This window comes from Scomber scombrus, chromosome 6 (genome assembly GCF_963691925.1).
Source record: "Scomber scombrus chromosome 6, fScoSco1.1, whole genome shotgun sequence".
Classification (NCBI taxonomy): Eukaryota; Metazoa; Chordata; class Actinopteri; order Scombriformes; family Scombridae; genus Scomber; species Scomber scombrus.
The window spans coordinates 15,676,534-15,691,035 of record NC_084975.1 but is presented as its reverse complement, the minus strand read 5'-3'; the positions used below and the strand labels follow the sequence as shown (position 1 = coordinate 15,691,035).

At 38.7% G+C, this 14,502-nt stretch overlaps 3 protein-coding genes across 9 annotated transcripts in view; 2 read left to right on the top strand and 1 right to left on the bottom strand.

Annotated features, from left to right (window-relative positions):
• Window positions 1-293: 293 nt before the first annotated feature.
• cimap1b (ciliary microtubule associated protein 1B) lies at window positions 294-1,788 on the top strand. The gene is made up of 6 exons (XM_062421374.1): window positions 294-405; window positions 647-850; window positions 1,035-1,136; window positions 1,225-1,346; window positions 1,461-1,601; window positions 1,696-1,788. Exons 1-6 carry the CDS (start codon window positions 294-296, stop codon window positions 1,786-1,788), a joined length of 774 nt encoding a protein of 257 aa, XP_062277358.1.
• Window positions 1,789-3,737: 1,949 nt separating this feature from the next.
• Window positions 3,738-8,370, top strand: rabl2 (RAB, member of RAS oncogene family-like 2). The gene is made up of 8 exons (XM_062420618.1): window positions 3,738-4,278; window positions 4,402-4,431; window positions 4,590-4,669; window positions 4,852-4,931; window positions 5,289-5,400; window positions 5,571-5,668; window positions 5,924-6,007; window positions 6,409-8,370. Exons 1-8 carry the CDS (start codon window positions 4,172-4,174, stop codon window positions 6,487-6,489), a joined length of 672 nt encoding a protein of 223 aa, XP_062276602.1. The 5' UTR covers window positions 3,738-4,171; the 3' UTR covers window positions 6,490-8,370.
• A 126-nt stretch (window positions 8,371-8,496) lies between these two features.
• shank3a (SH3 and multiple ankyrin repeat domains 3a) overlaps window positions 8,497-14,502 on the bottom strand; it is a 222,227-nt gene continuing 216,221 nt past the window's right edge. For 4 of the 7 annotated variants that reach the window (XM_062421367.1, XM_062421366.1, XM_062421369.1 and 1 more), the window contains one exon: window positions 8,497-12,929. In XM_062421367.1, coding sequence (XP_062277351.1) covers window positions 12,359-12,929 — 571 coding nt within the window. In that variant the 3' untranslated portion in view covers window positions 8,497-12,358. The remainder of the gene's footprint in view (window positions 12,930-14,502) is intronic. The other 3 variants (XM_062421370.1, XR_009925325.1, XR_009925324.1) reach the window with 3 other exon arrangements.

Sequence of the window (14,502 nt, the reverse complement as noted above, 5' to 3'; positions counted from 1 at the left end):
GTAGTTGTCCACTAATAAGAGGGTTTAGAATACTTCAGCATATATTTAGTTTTAAGTGGATTTGATATGGTCCTGACATTCATACAGACATTTATGTGGTTTTCAACATTTAAGCTGAGGGAAAAAGTTGGGAATACTCACTGATAAACTGTGATTTATTGTCAATAGTAAAAGAGGTGATGTTCTATGTACTGGTGTTTTTATATTGGAACAATTTGTTTATTTCACATATAACCTAAAATACAACTTATCACTTTGCTTTTGGTCACAATCCATCTCTCTCTGTCAAGGCAATGGCAAGCACTGAAGCCTGGGTTGGGACCTGGAGGCCCCACAAGCCAAGAGGGCCCATAGCTGCCCTCTATGGCAGCCCAGGGCCCAAGTATGCACTGCCTGGACTCACAGGTAAAATCTAAATTTGGACACCACCACCACCACCACCACCACTCTTCTTATTCTTCTTCGTCTTCTTCTTCTTCTTCTTCTTCTTTTTCTTCTTTTTCTTCTTCTTCTTCTTCTTCTTCTTCTTCTTCTTCTTCTTCTTCTTCTTCTTCTTCTTCTTCTTCTTCTTCTTCTTCTTCTTCTTCTTCTTCTTCTTCTACTTAGTATTATTATTTACATCTTCTGTTCTTGTTCTTTTACAAAGGTATTACTCACCATGACCCTACTAAATACAAAGCACCAATGTTCAGCTTTGGAACTCGTCATGATGAGGCCAATTTTACCTCCTCGCCTGGACCAAGATACCTCGTCCCATCCAATATCACCAGAGCGGGCCGAGATGGCACCCCTGCATTTTCACTCCACAGCCGTCCAAAGGATCCCAGAGTGTTCCAGGTTCCTGGACCAGGTCAGAAACACCCTGTATACATGAAAAGTACATGACTGTATAGATGAAACACTGCTAATCTCAGACACATGAAAATGACACACTGTAAAATGCGAATAAAAGGCCAGTTTTGTCATGATGCAGATTATTATAACTTCAGTTTACCTGCAGAAGTGTGTTCATATAACTTGCTCTGGTGTTTCAGGCCACTACTCCCCAGAGCGTTCAGGAAAGTCAGTTTTGCGCTCTTCTCCTGCTTATTCTCTAGCTGCGAGGAGCAAAGACAGCGCTAATAGCCAAGTGCCAGGTAATATATTCTGTCTGGCGTCAACTTTCTTTGAGCTGTGGTTTCATGGCCCAAACAATACAAACTCCACCTGTCACTCAAACTCTAGGTCCAGCGTCCTACAGTCTGCCACCTATGCTGGGACCCAAAACTGTGGTCACACCTGCAGCACCCACTTACTCTCTCTGTGGCCGCAGCAAAACTGGGAGCTTCGCAGAGGACTTGAAGAAGGTAGATATATATAAAAAAAATAAAAACTCCATATATCACGAAGATGACCAAAACAGTTTCCAAAAGAAAACTTGTGATTTACTCCTGTTCTCTATACTTGTGTTTCACTTCCAGACTCCAGGCCCTGCAGCCTACAGAGTTGTGGACCCTTGTATTTACAGGTCAAAACCTCCCCAGTTCAGCATGACGGGCCGCAACTTCACGCCTGGTGAAACCACAAGGAAACCGGGACCTGGAGCACACTTCCCTGAGCGGGTGAAAACCTTACTCCTAATTTACAACATGCCCTATCATTACAAAGGTGAAAAATACATTTCTTTATTATTCACTGACATTTTTCTTCTCCTAGGTGACCTTCACAAGAACAAAAGCTCCAAGCTTCTCTTTTGGATTGCGTCACTCTGAATACACTGTACCCCTCATTTCAGATATGGGGGATTAATGTCACTAATGATCTCTTTTTTTAACTGGGAAATTCCCACAATAGCATCAAATAAAGCACAAAAAGAAAGCTGCTCAGGATTATTGTGATCATACAGTGATAGGCCTTATTGTATTGGTACTTGTCACTTTGTCGTGGTTATGACAACTATCAGTATTTGAAGTAAAATATACTGAATTAAAAGAGTTTCATCAGTGGTACATGTCTGACATTTGTATTAATGCTTTTAAAGAAAGTTTTTTATTTATTTAAGGAAGATGTTTTTTATTGCTTTGGGAAACTGATAATTATTTTGATAAATTCAGTTAATTATCATTTTCAGGCAGTAATGGTAAATACGTAGTGACCTGCTGCAGTCACAATTACAACAGGATATGTCATAGCAGCAAAAGCACGTGTCACTGATAAGATGAATGATGACTCTGTTAGTGTCTCAGTGAGCCAGCTGGATTCTGGCACTGACCTAAATGGATTGCAACAGTGTTAATGTAATTAGGTACATCTTTGATTGTCAAGAGAGGTCTACTAATCTGACAAAAAATCAATGTAATAACAAACATGAAACTAATTTTCAAGAAAGTGGATGCCATTAGGTTACTACAGTGCTGTATTAAAAGATGAACGATTTTGGGGTACTGAACAAATGAAGACCCACATGAGTTAAAAAGTTATAAGACAGTAATCTCAAATATAATCACAGTCACACAGGTAAAACACCATTGATAGGCTACTGTTCATTTTCTGAAGTTTCCAAACCAAACAGGCTTATGAGGAATGTGTGTCAGGACTTACAAAATGCTGTTTCCTCACTTGAATTCATTATATCAGTGATAGCATGTTTTGTATTATTTTACCAGAAACTTGATATCAGTTTGACATTTCTGTTCAGAGTTGGAGAAAAAAACCCAACAACTGCAATCTAATTGTCTCTTGGATATTGTGTCATACATGTAAATGTTGTAGCCATCATAGCTCTTCTAAAGCCCCTTCAGCCGGTTTAAGGGGACTTGATTGATTTTAGGCTACTTTAAATACTTTTGGGAGCACTCTTACAACAGATTTTAAAATCACTTTAAAATATGGGATATACTGGATATTGTCGTGTTCCAACAATGTTTGACGGAATAATGAGCATTATCTGAGTTTCAAACATGTAAATCGATATATTGGCCAGCCGATATTACGGCCGGTATCGACCTATCACAGATATAGTGGTATCTGTATCGATGTTGTCAGATATGTGCTGATATATTTTGAAAGTTATAAAGGCAGTATTTTATGTATATATGACCCTTTTCTTAATTCAAGTTTAATATATGCATATGTTTTTCTGGTTGTTCTGCATTTTAAAAAAATGATTCATTCATTCAATGATTTAATTCATTATTAAATTCCCAGAGAAGTTTACTATTTCAGAGCTCTGATGTCATGTTATATGATAAACTTAATTTTAACTGTAAATGTAAAATATCATACCTTCATTACATTTGAGCAATCATTACAAAAAAAAGTTTGTTTATCTGTATATTCTGTATCGGCCAATATATTGATATCGGAATTTTTTACTCTCTAATATCGGAATTGGCATCAGCATAGACATATATGCATATGTATACATAGCGTATATCTACGTATATATGTCTATGCATACGTATATTGTCTATGGGCATCAGCCCCGAAAATACAGTAGCGGTCGGACTTGGGCCCTAGTGGAAACATCTTTCAAGTGTCAAATTCTGCGAATACAGTAAAGATCAAACATCCGACTGTAGGAACAAGAGGAACAAGAACGTTTGAGTTGAGGGGGCGACTTTACTTTTTTTTTTTTGTCTTTACATTTTAGTAGTAGCGCTTTTTTTGACAGGCACCTGTAAGGACAGTAGGATCCGCGAGGAAGTGGGCCTTCGAGCGTCCCCGTTGCATAGAAACGAAAGCCGTTGGACGCTTCATGCAGCAGCTACAAACGTTAGCTCTCTGGATTCATTCATGAGGGAAGAAAAAACTACAACTTTTCATTGTATTGGAAGAATTACAATCTCAAGAAAAGATAGCGACATTTGGACTAATAACCCGGTGCTAACAAATACTATCAACATTAGCCGAATGTTAGCAGTGGTTGTGTGGGTGCAATGTGCAGGTAACAGTAGAATCCTCAAAAGATAAAAATACGCTGTGAGCATCAGTTGTTGACTGACGGACAACTGAAATGGGCGATATCACCATGTTAACCTCAGCTAACCTCAGCTAGCTAACGCCGGTCATCGTTGTCAGGGGCCGTCAGCTTCAGTTCATCCCCTTCAGGTGATTCAGAAACCCCAACAAGAAACAAGTTGGACAATATAATCATCCCAATCAAATCCAAAAAAAATATCAAAGAGAGGAAATGGCTGACGATGCAGGCGGCATCCCTGAACTAGACCAGAAGAAATACGACGCAGACGAGCAGGTGAAGATCATCTGCCTGGGAGACAGCGCAGTGGGTAAATCTAAGTAAGTAGAAAAGTAGTAAGTAGGCCCCTCATAGCTGTTTTGTGTTTTAAACAGTTTTTGATATGTAATGTGTTACAATCTGTTCAGCATTACATCTTTGTTTTCTTTCTCTTTCTCTCACAGGCTGATGGAGAGGTTTCTCATGGATGAATAGTATCTTTAAACAGCTTTAGAAATGTTAAATGAAACAGTACATTCGGCATTTTTATAATTCAGATATATTTTATTGCTATAGTTATCACAGCCACTGTCTGCACACGAGCATGTTGTTTAAAGTGAAGCTGGCATTCCTCCTTAACTCTTTTCTGCAGTCGTCCCCAGCAGTTGTCAACATATGCTTTGACTCTCTACAAACACACAGCGACTGTAGGCAACAAGACAGTCGCGGTTGGTATGTATTGTAAATGTGCTGTGGCTTATTGTTTCTATTCTACTATCACAGGAGATCATTTCACTCAGCTGAAAAATGCATCTTAAAGGCAGAAACTTGCAGCATGAGGAAGGATCAGAGTTCAGATTACTTCTGCAGGGATGTTTTTTTATTCTACTTCTTCTAATTATTATTATTCACAGATTTCTGGGACACTGCTGGTCAGGAGAGGTTTAAGAGCATGCACCCCTCATACTACCACAAAGCACATGCATGCATAATGGTAAGACTCACTTTTGGTTTTTAAGGCAGAGGTGTATCATTTAACGCACCCTTCCTTGCTCTGCACCAGGATCTTGGGGGTAGATAAACTGAAGAAAATAAATGATGATTAAAAGTAACCACTGGGGAATCATTTATTTAGCATAAATCTCCCTCTACTCTATATTGTGCTTGCTCTCTTGGCCTAAAAGGGCTTACCCCCAAATGTGTCTCCTTGTAGACATGCAGAGGCATTTAATATGAAGACAGTGATTCCGTCATAGAACAGCTTTTTAGATGTTTGTTGGAAACATTTGAAGTGGTAATATCAGCAAAGAAGGCTAATCTGTTTTGTGATCTTTCCTTCTTTCTGTCAAAGGTTTTTGATGTTCAGAGAAAGATTACATATAAAAATCTGGCCAACTGGTATAAAGAACTGAGAGACTACAGACCGGAGATACCCTGTTGTGTGGTTGCCAACAAAATTGACGGTGGGTCTGATTGTAATATTTCACATAACCCTAACCCTGAACCCTTGAAATGATTGAATTCAATATTACGGCAGGATGAGGAAACGTGATTTGGTTTGCAGATATTGTCCATTTGCTCTCAAAGTTGTTCTGGTATCACACATCTGATCTTTTGTTTTTTGTGTCTGCAGCTGATTTGAAGGTGACACAAAGAAGCTTTAGCTTTGGGAAGAAGCAAGGACTTCCATTTTACTTTGTATCAGCAGCTGATGGGACTAATGTAGTTAAGGTTTGAGCTTTGGTTGGTTCTCCTGCAGCATTAATACTCTGTCCTCCCTTAGTTCACTTCTTCATTACGCACTCCTCAGTAGTTTTATAGTTTACTTTATGTAAGCTTACAAAACTGTCATTTACATTATGTTTTACAACAGCTTTGACACTGTTCTCTTGACAACTACCAAATTAATTCACCCCACAATTCAATAGTCTCATAAATTGTCTTGCTTGAACTGCCTCTGTGTGTTGACTATAACTGTCACAACAGATGTTTAGAGAGATGATCAAGAGAGCAGTGGACTACAAGAAAAACCCCAGTGACTTCATGGATGAAGTGATGCAAGAATTAGAGGTACAGCTCTCTGAATACTAAACATGTTCTGATCGTTGATGTAGTTTTATACACTCCTTACTCAGTGATGTTTGCTGCAGACTGAAATGTGCATTCATTGTGCAACGCTTGCTCTATGAAATGTCATAGTTGGATTATAATGCTCTTTTTGTTTTTTTTTGATGATTAATCAAATTCTGCATTATTTGAACTATGTAAAACTATCTGGTGCTTCTGTGATTATTTCCTGTCCTGGTGATGAGAGACATCCTAGTGTTTCCTTCCTCCTGCATTATCTAACTGTTTATTTTTTTTTACTTCTATAATGATCTTTTTGTTAATGTGGAAAATGCACTTACTAACTGACTTTATCTGTTGCTGAAATGAGTGTTTTTGACAGTTTTGTTGCGGTCATCTTACAGAACTTTGACCTGGAAAAGAAAGAAGATAATTCGGATGCAGATGAGGATGGATTGAAAGCACAGAGCCCCGAGTTGGTCTGACACAGCTTTACGAATCCTCCCAACCCTCTTATCATCTCATGGATAATCTATCCTCCTCCTGGGGTTGATGCTGTGAATATTTTTAGTCAACATGATGCTGTTGACATGACCTCTGGTGTCAGAGATCTCTGACTCTCCGTGATTGACGTTTGCGACCAGCACATTGTTTGTTCTTATGTAATTCTGGCGGTGTGTAACTCGGCCACTGGAGAACCGCGCAGTCTTTCAGTCAGGTTGAAAGTCACTGCCCTCCATGTGTCCTCTGACATAAGCAGGGAAATAAACCTGGTAGAATAATTATGTGTTTTCCAGGTGCATTTAACTATTGTTTTAGCATTGTTACTTCTACTTTGTATAATAATATGTACTCTAATAATGAGGCTGAATGTTTGATTCAGCGTGAGAAAACACTTACTTTGTGTCATGTAATAAGAATGTGAAGCATTGAAATCTAGCTCACAGAGCAAAGAGAACGTGTGATTATGAACTGTCCTTGCTGCTCTTCTGGATGTGTGTGTGTGTTTATTGTTGTGTGCAATGCCAGCGGGGAGCTGCATCTGTTAGCTGATGTTGTTGCATTCATTTTATGATGTAAAGTCTGTTTTTCAGCGTCCTTTAAATGAAAACTTAATGTACCATGTAACCAAATTGTGAGAATGTGTGTCTCTCCAAGTTGCTGAGATCCAGCAGTGGGCACAAGAGCACCAAGTCATCAACTTGACATCAGCATTTTATACGTGTCATATACAGTATGAATCTGTAATACATCAAATTGGTTTTCTGGCAAAAGGTGCACATTAGGCTGAGTGTCTGTGTAGAACAGAATGAGCCTCAATTTCACACATCATTCAGTTATTCCTATATGATATTCATGTTGTACACAAAAGCATGTATACTGTATATTTTCTATTTATATTTGACTGTCTTGTGTGGCATCGATTATGAATAAATCACACTGGAACATAATTACCACTGAGACACGCTGAATTCTAGCAGGAAGAATAATTTTGATGCAGTTCATGTTTTAATTATAAATTTATTACATAATATAACAAACATATATCTCTGTGGTGGAGATATCCTGGGCAACATCTCAGATCTTGCCTCAGCCTTTACTATCACCCTTACTCTGTTTACATGAGGACTACTAGGTAGCTTCTGGTTCTAACTTGGGTTGTCATGTATTGATGTGGAGGGGGGATTTCTAATGCTAGAAGCATCCAGAAGATGTGGGTAAGTGGGTCGGGGATAGTAGTGGAGATGATTGGCCTGGTTGTCGGACTCTGAGAAGGGAGAGTTCACCTGTGAGACAAGGCTGAGGTGTTGCAGTGATACATCCACCATTCTAAACTTCACAGTGCAAACAAGGAGAAAACCAACAATGAAAGAAAAAACCCCTTGATGATAAGATCACTGGTTCCAGCGGGTGACCAGATCCCAGTGGGTGTTTAAAAAGATTACACTGCTCCCCTTACACTATGTAGATTGTGCTTTGTTGATTAGAAAATAAGACAAAGGTAACCCTTCACTGAACTTATTTGACCTAATGATGTGTAAGTCTGTTGCACGTTGCTCTGTAGCATCATTTTGCATCTGTATTTGTGGTAAACACATCAATCCAACCAGGTATTCACTACAGCATTGTTTCTTCTAACCAAGCCAGCCTGCATGAGTCCAGACTGTACACACACACCTCTTGCAGTGTTTGTGTTTCATCTGTCATTTGCATTTATACGGGAACAGTAAGCCAAGCTGGATAATAACCTTCATCACAGTAAAATCAAGCAATTGTGATACTTTGTCTCAAAATTTAAATAGAAATGTTAAAGGAAAGCTCACAGGTAGATATACACAGGTTATATACATATATATGTATGTTTATATATATATATATATATATATATATATATATATATATATATATATATATATATATATATATATATATATATATATATATATATATATATATATATATATATATATATATATATATATATATATATATATATATATATATATATATGTATAGCCTGCTTCTTTACAAAATAATAACAATGACTGTATTTCCACTGGTAGGAAATACAGAAAGATCTATCAAATGTCTGTAGTTCTCAAGATTTCCAGGAGATGGCACCATATTATTTGAGTCTAACAGCTCAAGAATGCTGTAACTAAGATAGTCCTAAAGCAAAGACAAATATACAGTTAAAAGTTCAATTATTTTTTGGCACATTTTTCCTTTGTGTTGTTTGTTCCTCAGTGGATCACCTCATACAGCATATCCAAAACTCAGAAACTGAAGGTCTGAAAAAGGAAAAAGGAGTGCTGCAAGACAGAGTGGAGGGTAAGGAGCGCAAATGCCATCCGGGAAATGGGCGTACAAAACAGTGACACTGAGTAAGCTTTGCCCACACAGTTACAAGGTGAGTTATAGTCATCTTGAAATATAAAATGTGACAATGTTTTTCGTTCAGTAACCCGGGGAAATATCTCTCTCTGTCTGTCTCTCCCTCTTCGGTAGAGCGATCCACATTTTGAAGAGTACAAAATAAGACTGCAGAACGATGGTGTTCAATCTGGAATTGAAGATGTATGTGTCTTCTCTGTTTATTTTTGTTTGTGTGTGTGTGTGTGTGTACGTGCGTGCACGTGTTTGTGTGACACAGCCACACCCGGGAATCTCTGATGGTAATACAGTAAGGCTATAGTGGACTAACTCCAAAGACGTAAAACCCAAACAATCAACACACACTCTCACACTATCACATGTGCATTCTCATCGTCTCTCTCTCAAGCAAATACACACAAAATGGAAACACACACACACACACACACACACACACACACACACACACACACACACACACACACACACACACACACACACGGTGAAGAGGAACAACCACACAGAGAGATTCAGGGAATCCAGATGCACGCATGCGCTTGGACGATGGGTGGCTTTTATGTTAGCACCTTGTCACCTTGTTTTGTGCAAATCATTCCCTAGTTCATAGTTCAGAGTTCAAAAGTTCAAGAGTTCATAGAAAGAATAAAATCTGCTCACCTTTTCCACAGGTGGTTAACTATGCATATATGCCAAACATTCATATATAGATCTATATACTTTTTGTTTTCCAAAAATTTATATGAAATCTATCATATATACATTGCTTGTGATTAAAAAAAGCGAATATTTGTAGTTTGTTCATTTTTACAAGTGTAAGTACGTTTAGAACGGACAGGATATTTGTTTTTTTTTTCTGTCATTTTTTTTCTGTCCCTCTAAAATTCAAATGATGAAAGATTTAAGTATCATGTTCCACACGCTACAAAATCTACCCACAGTGTCTGAGGGTAACAAATCAACAAAGAAAAAAAATAAATAAATAAAAAGAGAACCATAAACACAAACAAGTTCAAATGAGTCTGAGCACATAACACTTGAGAAGTAAAATAATCAGTGAGGTCACAGTGAGGCAGTGAGTGCTATTCCTACAACCCGGATACAATGTCAATTTCACCACCCGCTTTTACAAACTGCTAGCAAAAAGAAACAAAATAAAAATAAAAAGGATGCACATAACTCCTCGCCAAGCAAAACTGCCTTAGCGTAATGACTGGATGCACAGAGGTTTTTAGTGGTAATAGAAACTACCTGGCCGTCTGGCAGAGAAAGGCTATGGATAAAACGCTTTTTTTGTTGTTGGGTGAATAAAACTCACTGTTTCTCACTGCCAGCAGAAGCTACTCATGAGTACAATTGTAGATTTTGTATTGTAAAAGGAAAATTCGGGTGTTTTTTTCAACCTGGGTCTTATGTTCATAGTTTTGGCTGCCACCATTTATGATAATATTTTACTCACGAAGTAAATTGTAGAGAAACAGGGAGGCAGCGACATTTCAAGACAACGCCAGGTTGTAAAACACTGAATTCTCTTTAAGACCTTACAGAAGTTTTCCCATCCCCACAGCCTGATAAACTACAGACACATTCCCTGCAGTGACATTTCAGAAGGGCACATACATCTAACTAGTTTAAGCCCTTGTATGTTAAGATTTATTGGTTGGTTATACTTCAGGCTAAACTACATATAAAGATTAAACAAACAATTGCTTTATTCATACAGTTTAAGCTGAATTTGGCCAGGTTCACACACTTGAAAACTGAACAGTCGTTTTCCTCTGCAGGGAAAATGAAATCTGAAAGAGATTTCTGCAGTCTGGTGCTTCTGTTTCCTGTCTACTGGTGATGAGAAACATCCCAGTATTGCCTTCCTTTTAGTGACCTCCTCTATTCACAATACCAGAACCTGTGCTGCCTGATCTGAGAAGCGTCATCAGGGGTCACAGGGATGGAACTTTTACTAGCCCTCTAAGATTTCTCACACTGCGGTGGTGTTAAATTGTCCTCAAAGGTAAGTATTGAAATGGATAGTATTAAAATAACAGCCAACAACCTCTCCATGCTAGTGCCCCAAACTTCCATCCCTGAGTGATTACCAGGCATAAGATGAAGAGCCCACTTTACCAATTAGCTGTCTCGTTAGGTGGTCCTCTTGCTGTTGTGGGTAAAAGCAGAGACAGACCCACGTCAGTGAGTCTGTAGCTGAAGCAGTAGGGATGGGGGACCAACTTGGGGTCTCAACCTCACATTACGGGATGCCCTTTAGTATGAAGGAAGACCGTAAGAAAATAAAAACAAACAACAAACTCTCTGTCCAAGACATGATGCAACTCGTCATGCTACGGTTCAAGAAAGGGTACCATAAGGAAAGTTGTATACCTATGACAAAAAATTCATTTCCATATCTATATATTTTTTTCTTTCAAATATATATATATATATATATATATATATATATATATATATATATATAATTGGTAGAAATGAGTGAACTATTGGTGGAATAAATTTAAAGATTTCTCTCTGCCTTCTATACTAACAACCAAAAACAGGCGCAGATTAATTTAATACATTTCCTCTTTGCAACATTGTCTTTTCTTCTGAAAGCTATATTTAGATACATATATATCATATTATATAATACCTATATATAATATTCCCTTTGGAAAACCAAAAAATTGATTATGAAAAAAGCCACGAGTGTTGGTTAAACATTCTCCAAATATAATAGATAGCACAGTCTGGGTACCAAGGCGGAGGGGTTTCTCCTGTGGTCTCCCTTGTGGAGCTCCACCTCTGGGCTCTTAAAGTCTTCGGTTTAAAAACAACAGCAGGATTAGAGAAGACACACCTATTTCAGAGCTGTGTCAGCTCTGTGTCCATAGTCCTGTGTTCATCATTGTTGATCACTGTATAAATATTTTTGAAAGGCAACTGAGCTTTCTGTTTGGAACGAGAATTCTTCCTCCTCCTCCTTTACTCAAACTGCAAAAGGCTTTTACAGGCCTAATAGATGGAGGGATAGAGGTAGAGAGGAGAGGAGGGCATGTTGAGAGAAAAAGTGTGGGTGTTACTAAGGGAACAACTGAAGCTTTCACAGATCAAATGTTTTAATTGGAGCTCATGCGATTCTCCTCAGCAAAGAAAGACCAGAGCCCATTTTGAAGTCTGATCTAAATGGCTACAGGAAAGCAGGTGGGCAGAAACTAAGGGCCGGGTAGAGGAGATGAATGTATTGACTCCTCCTCGTCAGTGCAGTGCCAAGTGCAGGGCGTTAATGCAGAACGGGAATGTAAAGTGTCGCTAAAGACCATAGATAAACATTTGTGATGTGAAACTTAAAAGCAGCCAGAGTAAAAGAGGAACGGTTGCTTTCTTTTTTCTTATTTTCATCAACTTTAAATTTTGCCCTGCTCTGTCGTTATCTTTCTCTCCATCTGTTGCTGTGTCTCAGGGCAGGGGTCAGCTCTCTAGCAGCTGTTTTAGTGCTCGTTCAATGTTCATGCGGTGTCCAACTCGTGTCACTCCCAGCTCTGCAAAGTCATCCTTGGTTAGAGCTGGGAGGTGAGAGCCTTCGATCTCATGCTCCTGAAACCCTGCTCTATGCTCCCCCAGATTGATGCTCTCCAGCCAGTCTCCGACGTCGTACTTGTTCCAGAGGTGGAGGGGTTTCTGGTGGAAGGGTCTGAGGGCCAGGAGTGGTGAACCCAGCCCAGGGGAATGAGAAGGTGATGGGGATGGGGAGCGAGAGCGGGAGCGGGCGCTGGAGCTCCTCATTACAAAGCGGACCTCTTTAGGCTCCTGGGGTAGACTGAGGCTAGAGGATTTGAGGATGGTTTGTGGTGGTGTAGTCGGTGAGGTCGGTAGGCCGAAGCCTGAGAATCGTCCTAGAGGGTCACCCCGATCAGGTGAGCCTGAACCTGGGCTTGGGGTGCGTCGGGTGACGGGGTAACGGCTGCCAGGGCGGATGGTGTATGTGGTGCCATAACTTCTCTGTGAAATGGTGTGGAGCTCTCCTAGGCTGCTGAAAAGTCTGGTGGAGACAGACAGAGACAGAGAGAAGGTTTCAAGAATGTCAGAAATGAAGGTGAAAAAAAGTGAAACTTTAAAAAAAAGAAGAAAAGGAGACCCAAGATTTTGGGTTTTATATCTAAACTGTTGTCAGTTCCTTAAATGTTAGTGAAGGCTAGAAATTAATGACTGTTAAGACAACGCATGATGTGATTTAGCCAAGTAGCACATGTTCCTCGATCACCATCCCACATTGTGCTCCTGGACCAAAATTGCAATCAACCAATCATAGCTTGGATGTTTTGAATAGGCTACATAAAAGGAGGGAAAATGTGTTCATCTGAGGTCTTTTGTGTGAGTCACAATACAAATACAAGTCAGAATAAAAAGAATGAGTCTCGTGGAATTTTTTTATCGTTTACATTTATTTTGTTATTGACATCATGGTCTATGAAAAGAGCAAACATTAGTTTATTTTATGTAAGGTTCAATTAGCCGCCACCAAAATCAGCTCACATCATAAGTCATTTCCAGAAAAACTACATTGCTCCTGTTCATTTTATTGATGAATTATTCCGACCAAAGCAAAAATACAGCTACATTAGGCTGACTGACTTCAATTTAGAAAACTTAGCTTAAGTCTGAGGAAGCAAAAAGGAATTTTTAAAGAATCATAGAAGCAGCACACTGATGATGCCAAAGGGCTGTGATTGGTTGATTGGTCTAAGAAAGCAATGCAAGATGTTGATCCAAGAACATGTCTTACTTCGTTAAACCCAACGTGCATTAGAAATCACAGCAACATCAAAGCAGCAAGGTACATTCAATGGTGGTAAGAATTCTGAGATTATGTACAGCTTGGGAAAAAAATATGTATGTGTGTATTTTACTACTCAACAATCAAATATGTCTACTGCAAGTTATACATGAACTATACAACTGAATATATGGCAGCATTTGAGAAAAAGAGGACACTATTCACCCATCTGACTGTTACAGAAACTGTTTTTTCCTCTAACTGATTTAATCAAAGGCTACTTTCTGTTAAGGTGCATGTTTTACTGATTACTGTGACCCACAAACAGCAAACAGCAAAAAATGTTGATTAGATTACAGTATCTCAAAGATCTATCTATTTGTTTGTTTTTTACATTGCAAAAGCAGATAGCTCTAACCTGAAATTACTGAATTCATATTTCAATATATGACATAAAGATGACAAACTACTTGCACTAACATGCACACACACATTCAGCTACACAGTGGGCTGACCTTTAAATCTGAGTGAAATATGTTGTTTGCCTCACAGTAACTTTAGGTTGCAAATAACTTTCATCATTATACAAGAAAAATACAATAATTTGCCTTCTTTTTGTATAATGATGAAAAAAATGGTGCACAGAGAAAACAGACGACAGTAAAAAACTCTGACATTTATCATGTGTGTAATCTACCGTTAAAGGTAATGTGGAGATATGCAAAGTAGCATCTATTTTCCAAGATTAGCTTTGCTTAATCAAATGAACGTTTGTTTACCTTGGAAGTGCAGCTAAGTCTCAGTGATCAACCAACCCAATCCTACCATCTGCAGCACG

What these genes read in the sequence shown, in the direction of transcription:
- rabl2 (XM_062420618.1), top strand. Translation starts at nt 4,172, where the DNA reads ATGGCTGACGATGCAGGCGGCATCCCTGAACTAGACCAGAAGAAATAC. An exon ending in GGTTGCCAACAAAATTGACG is followed by an intron (nt 5,401 to 5,570) that starts GTGGGTCTGATT and finishes TTGTGTCTGCAG; the next exon opens with CTGATTTGAAGGTGACACAA. An exon ending in ATGGGACTAATGTAGTTAAG is followed by an intron (nt 5,669 to 5,923) that starts GTTTGAGCTTTG and finishes CTGTCACAACAG; the next exon opens with ATGTTTAGAGAGATGATCAA.
- cimap1b (XM_062421374.1), top strand. Translation starts at nt 294, where the DNA reads ATGGCAAGCACTGAAGCCTGGGTTGGGACCTGGAGGCCCCACAAGCCA. An exon ending in TGCACTGCCTGGACTCACAG is followed by an intron (nt 406 to 646) that starts GTAAAATCTAAA and finishes TCTTTTACAAAG; the next exon opens with GTATTACTCACCATGACCCT. An exon ending in GTTCCAGGTTCCTGGACCAG is followed by an intron (nt 851 to 1,034) that starts GTCAGAAACACC and finishes CTGGTGTTTCAG; the next exon opens with GCCACTACTCCCCAGAGCGT.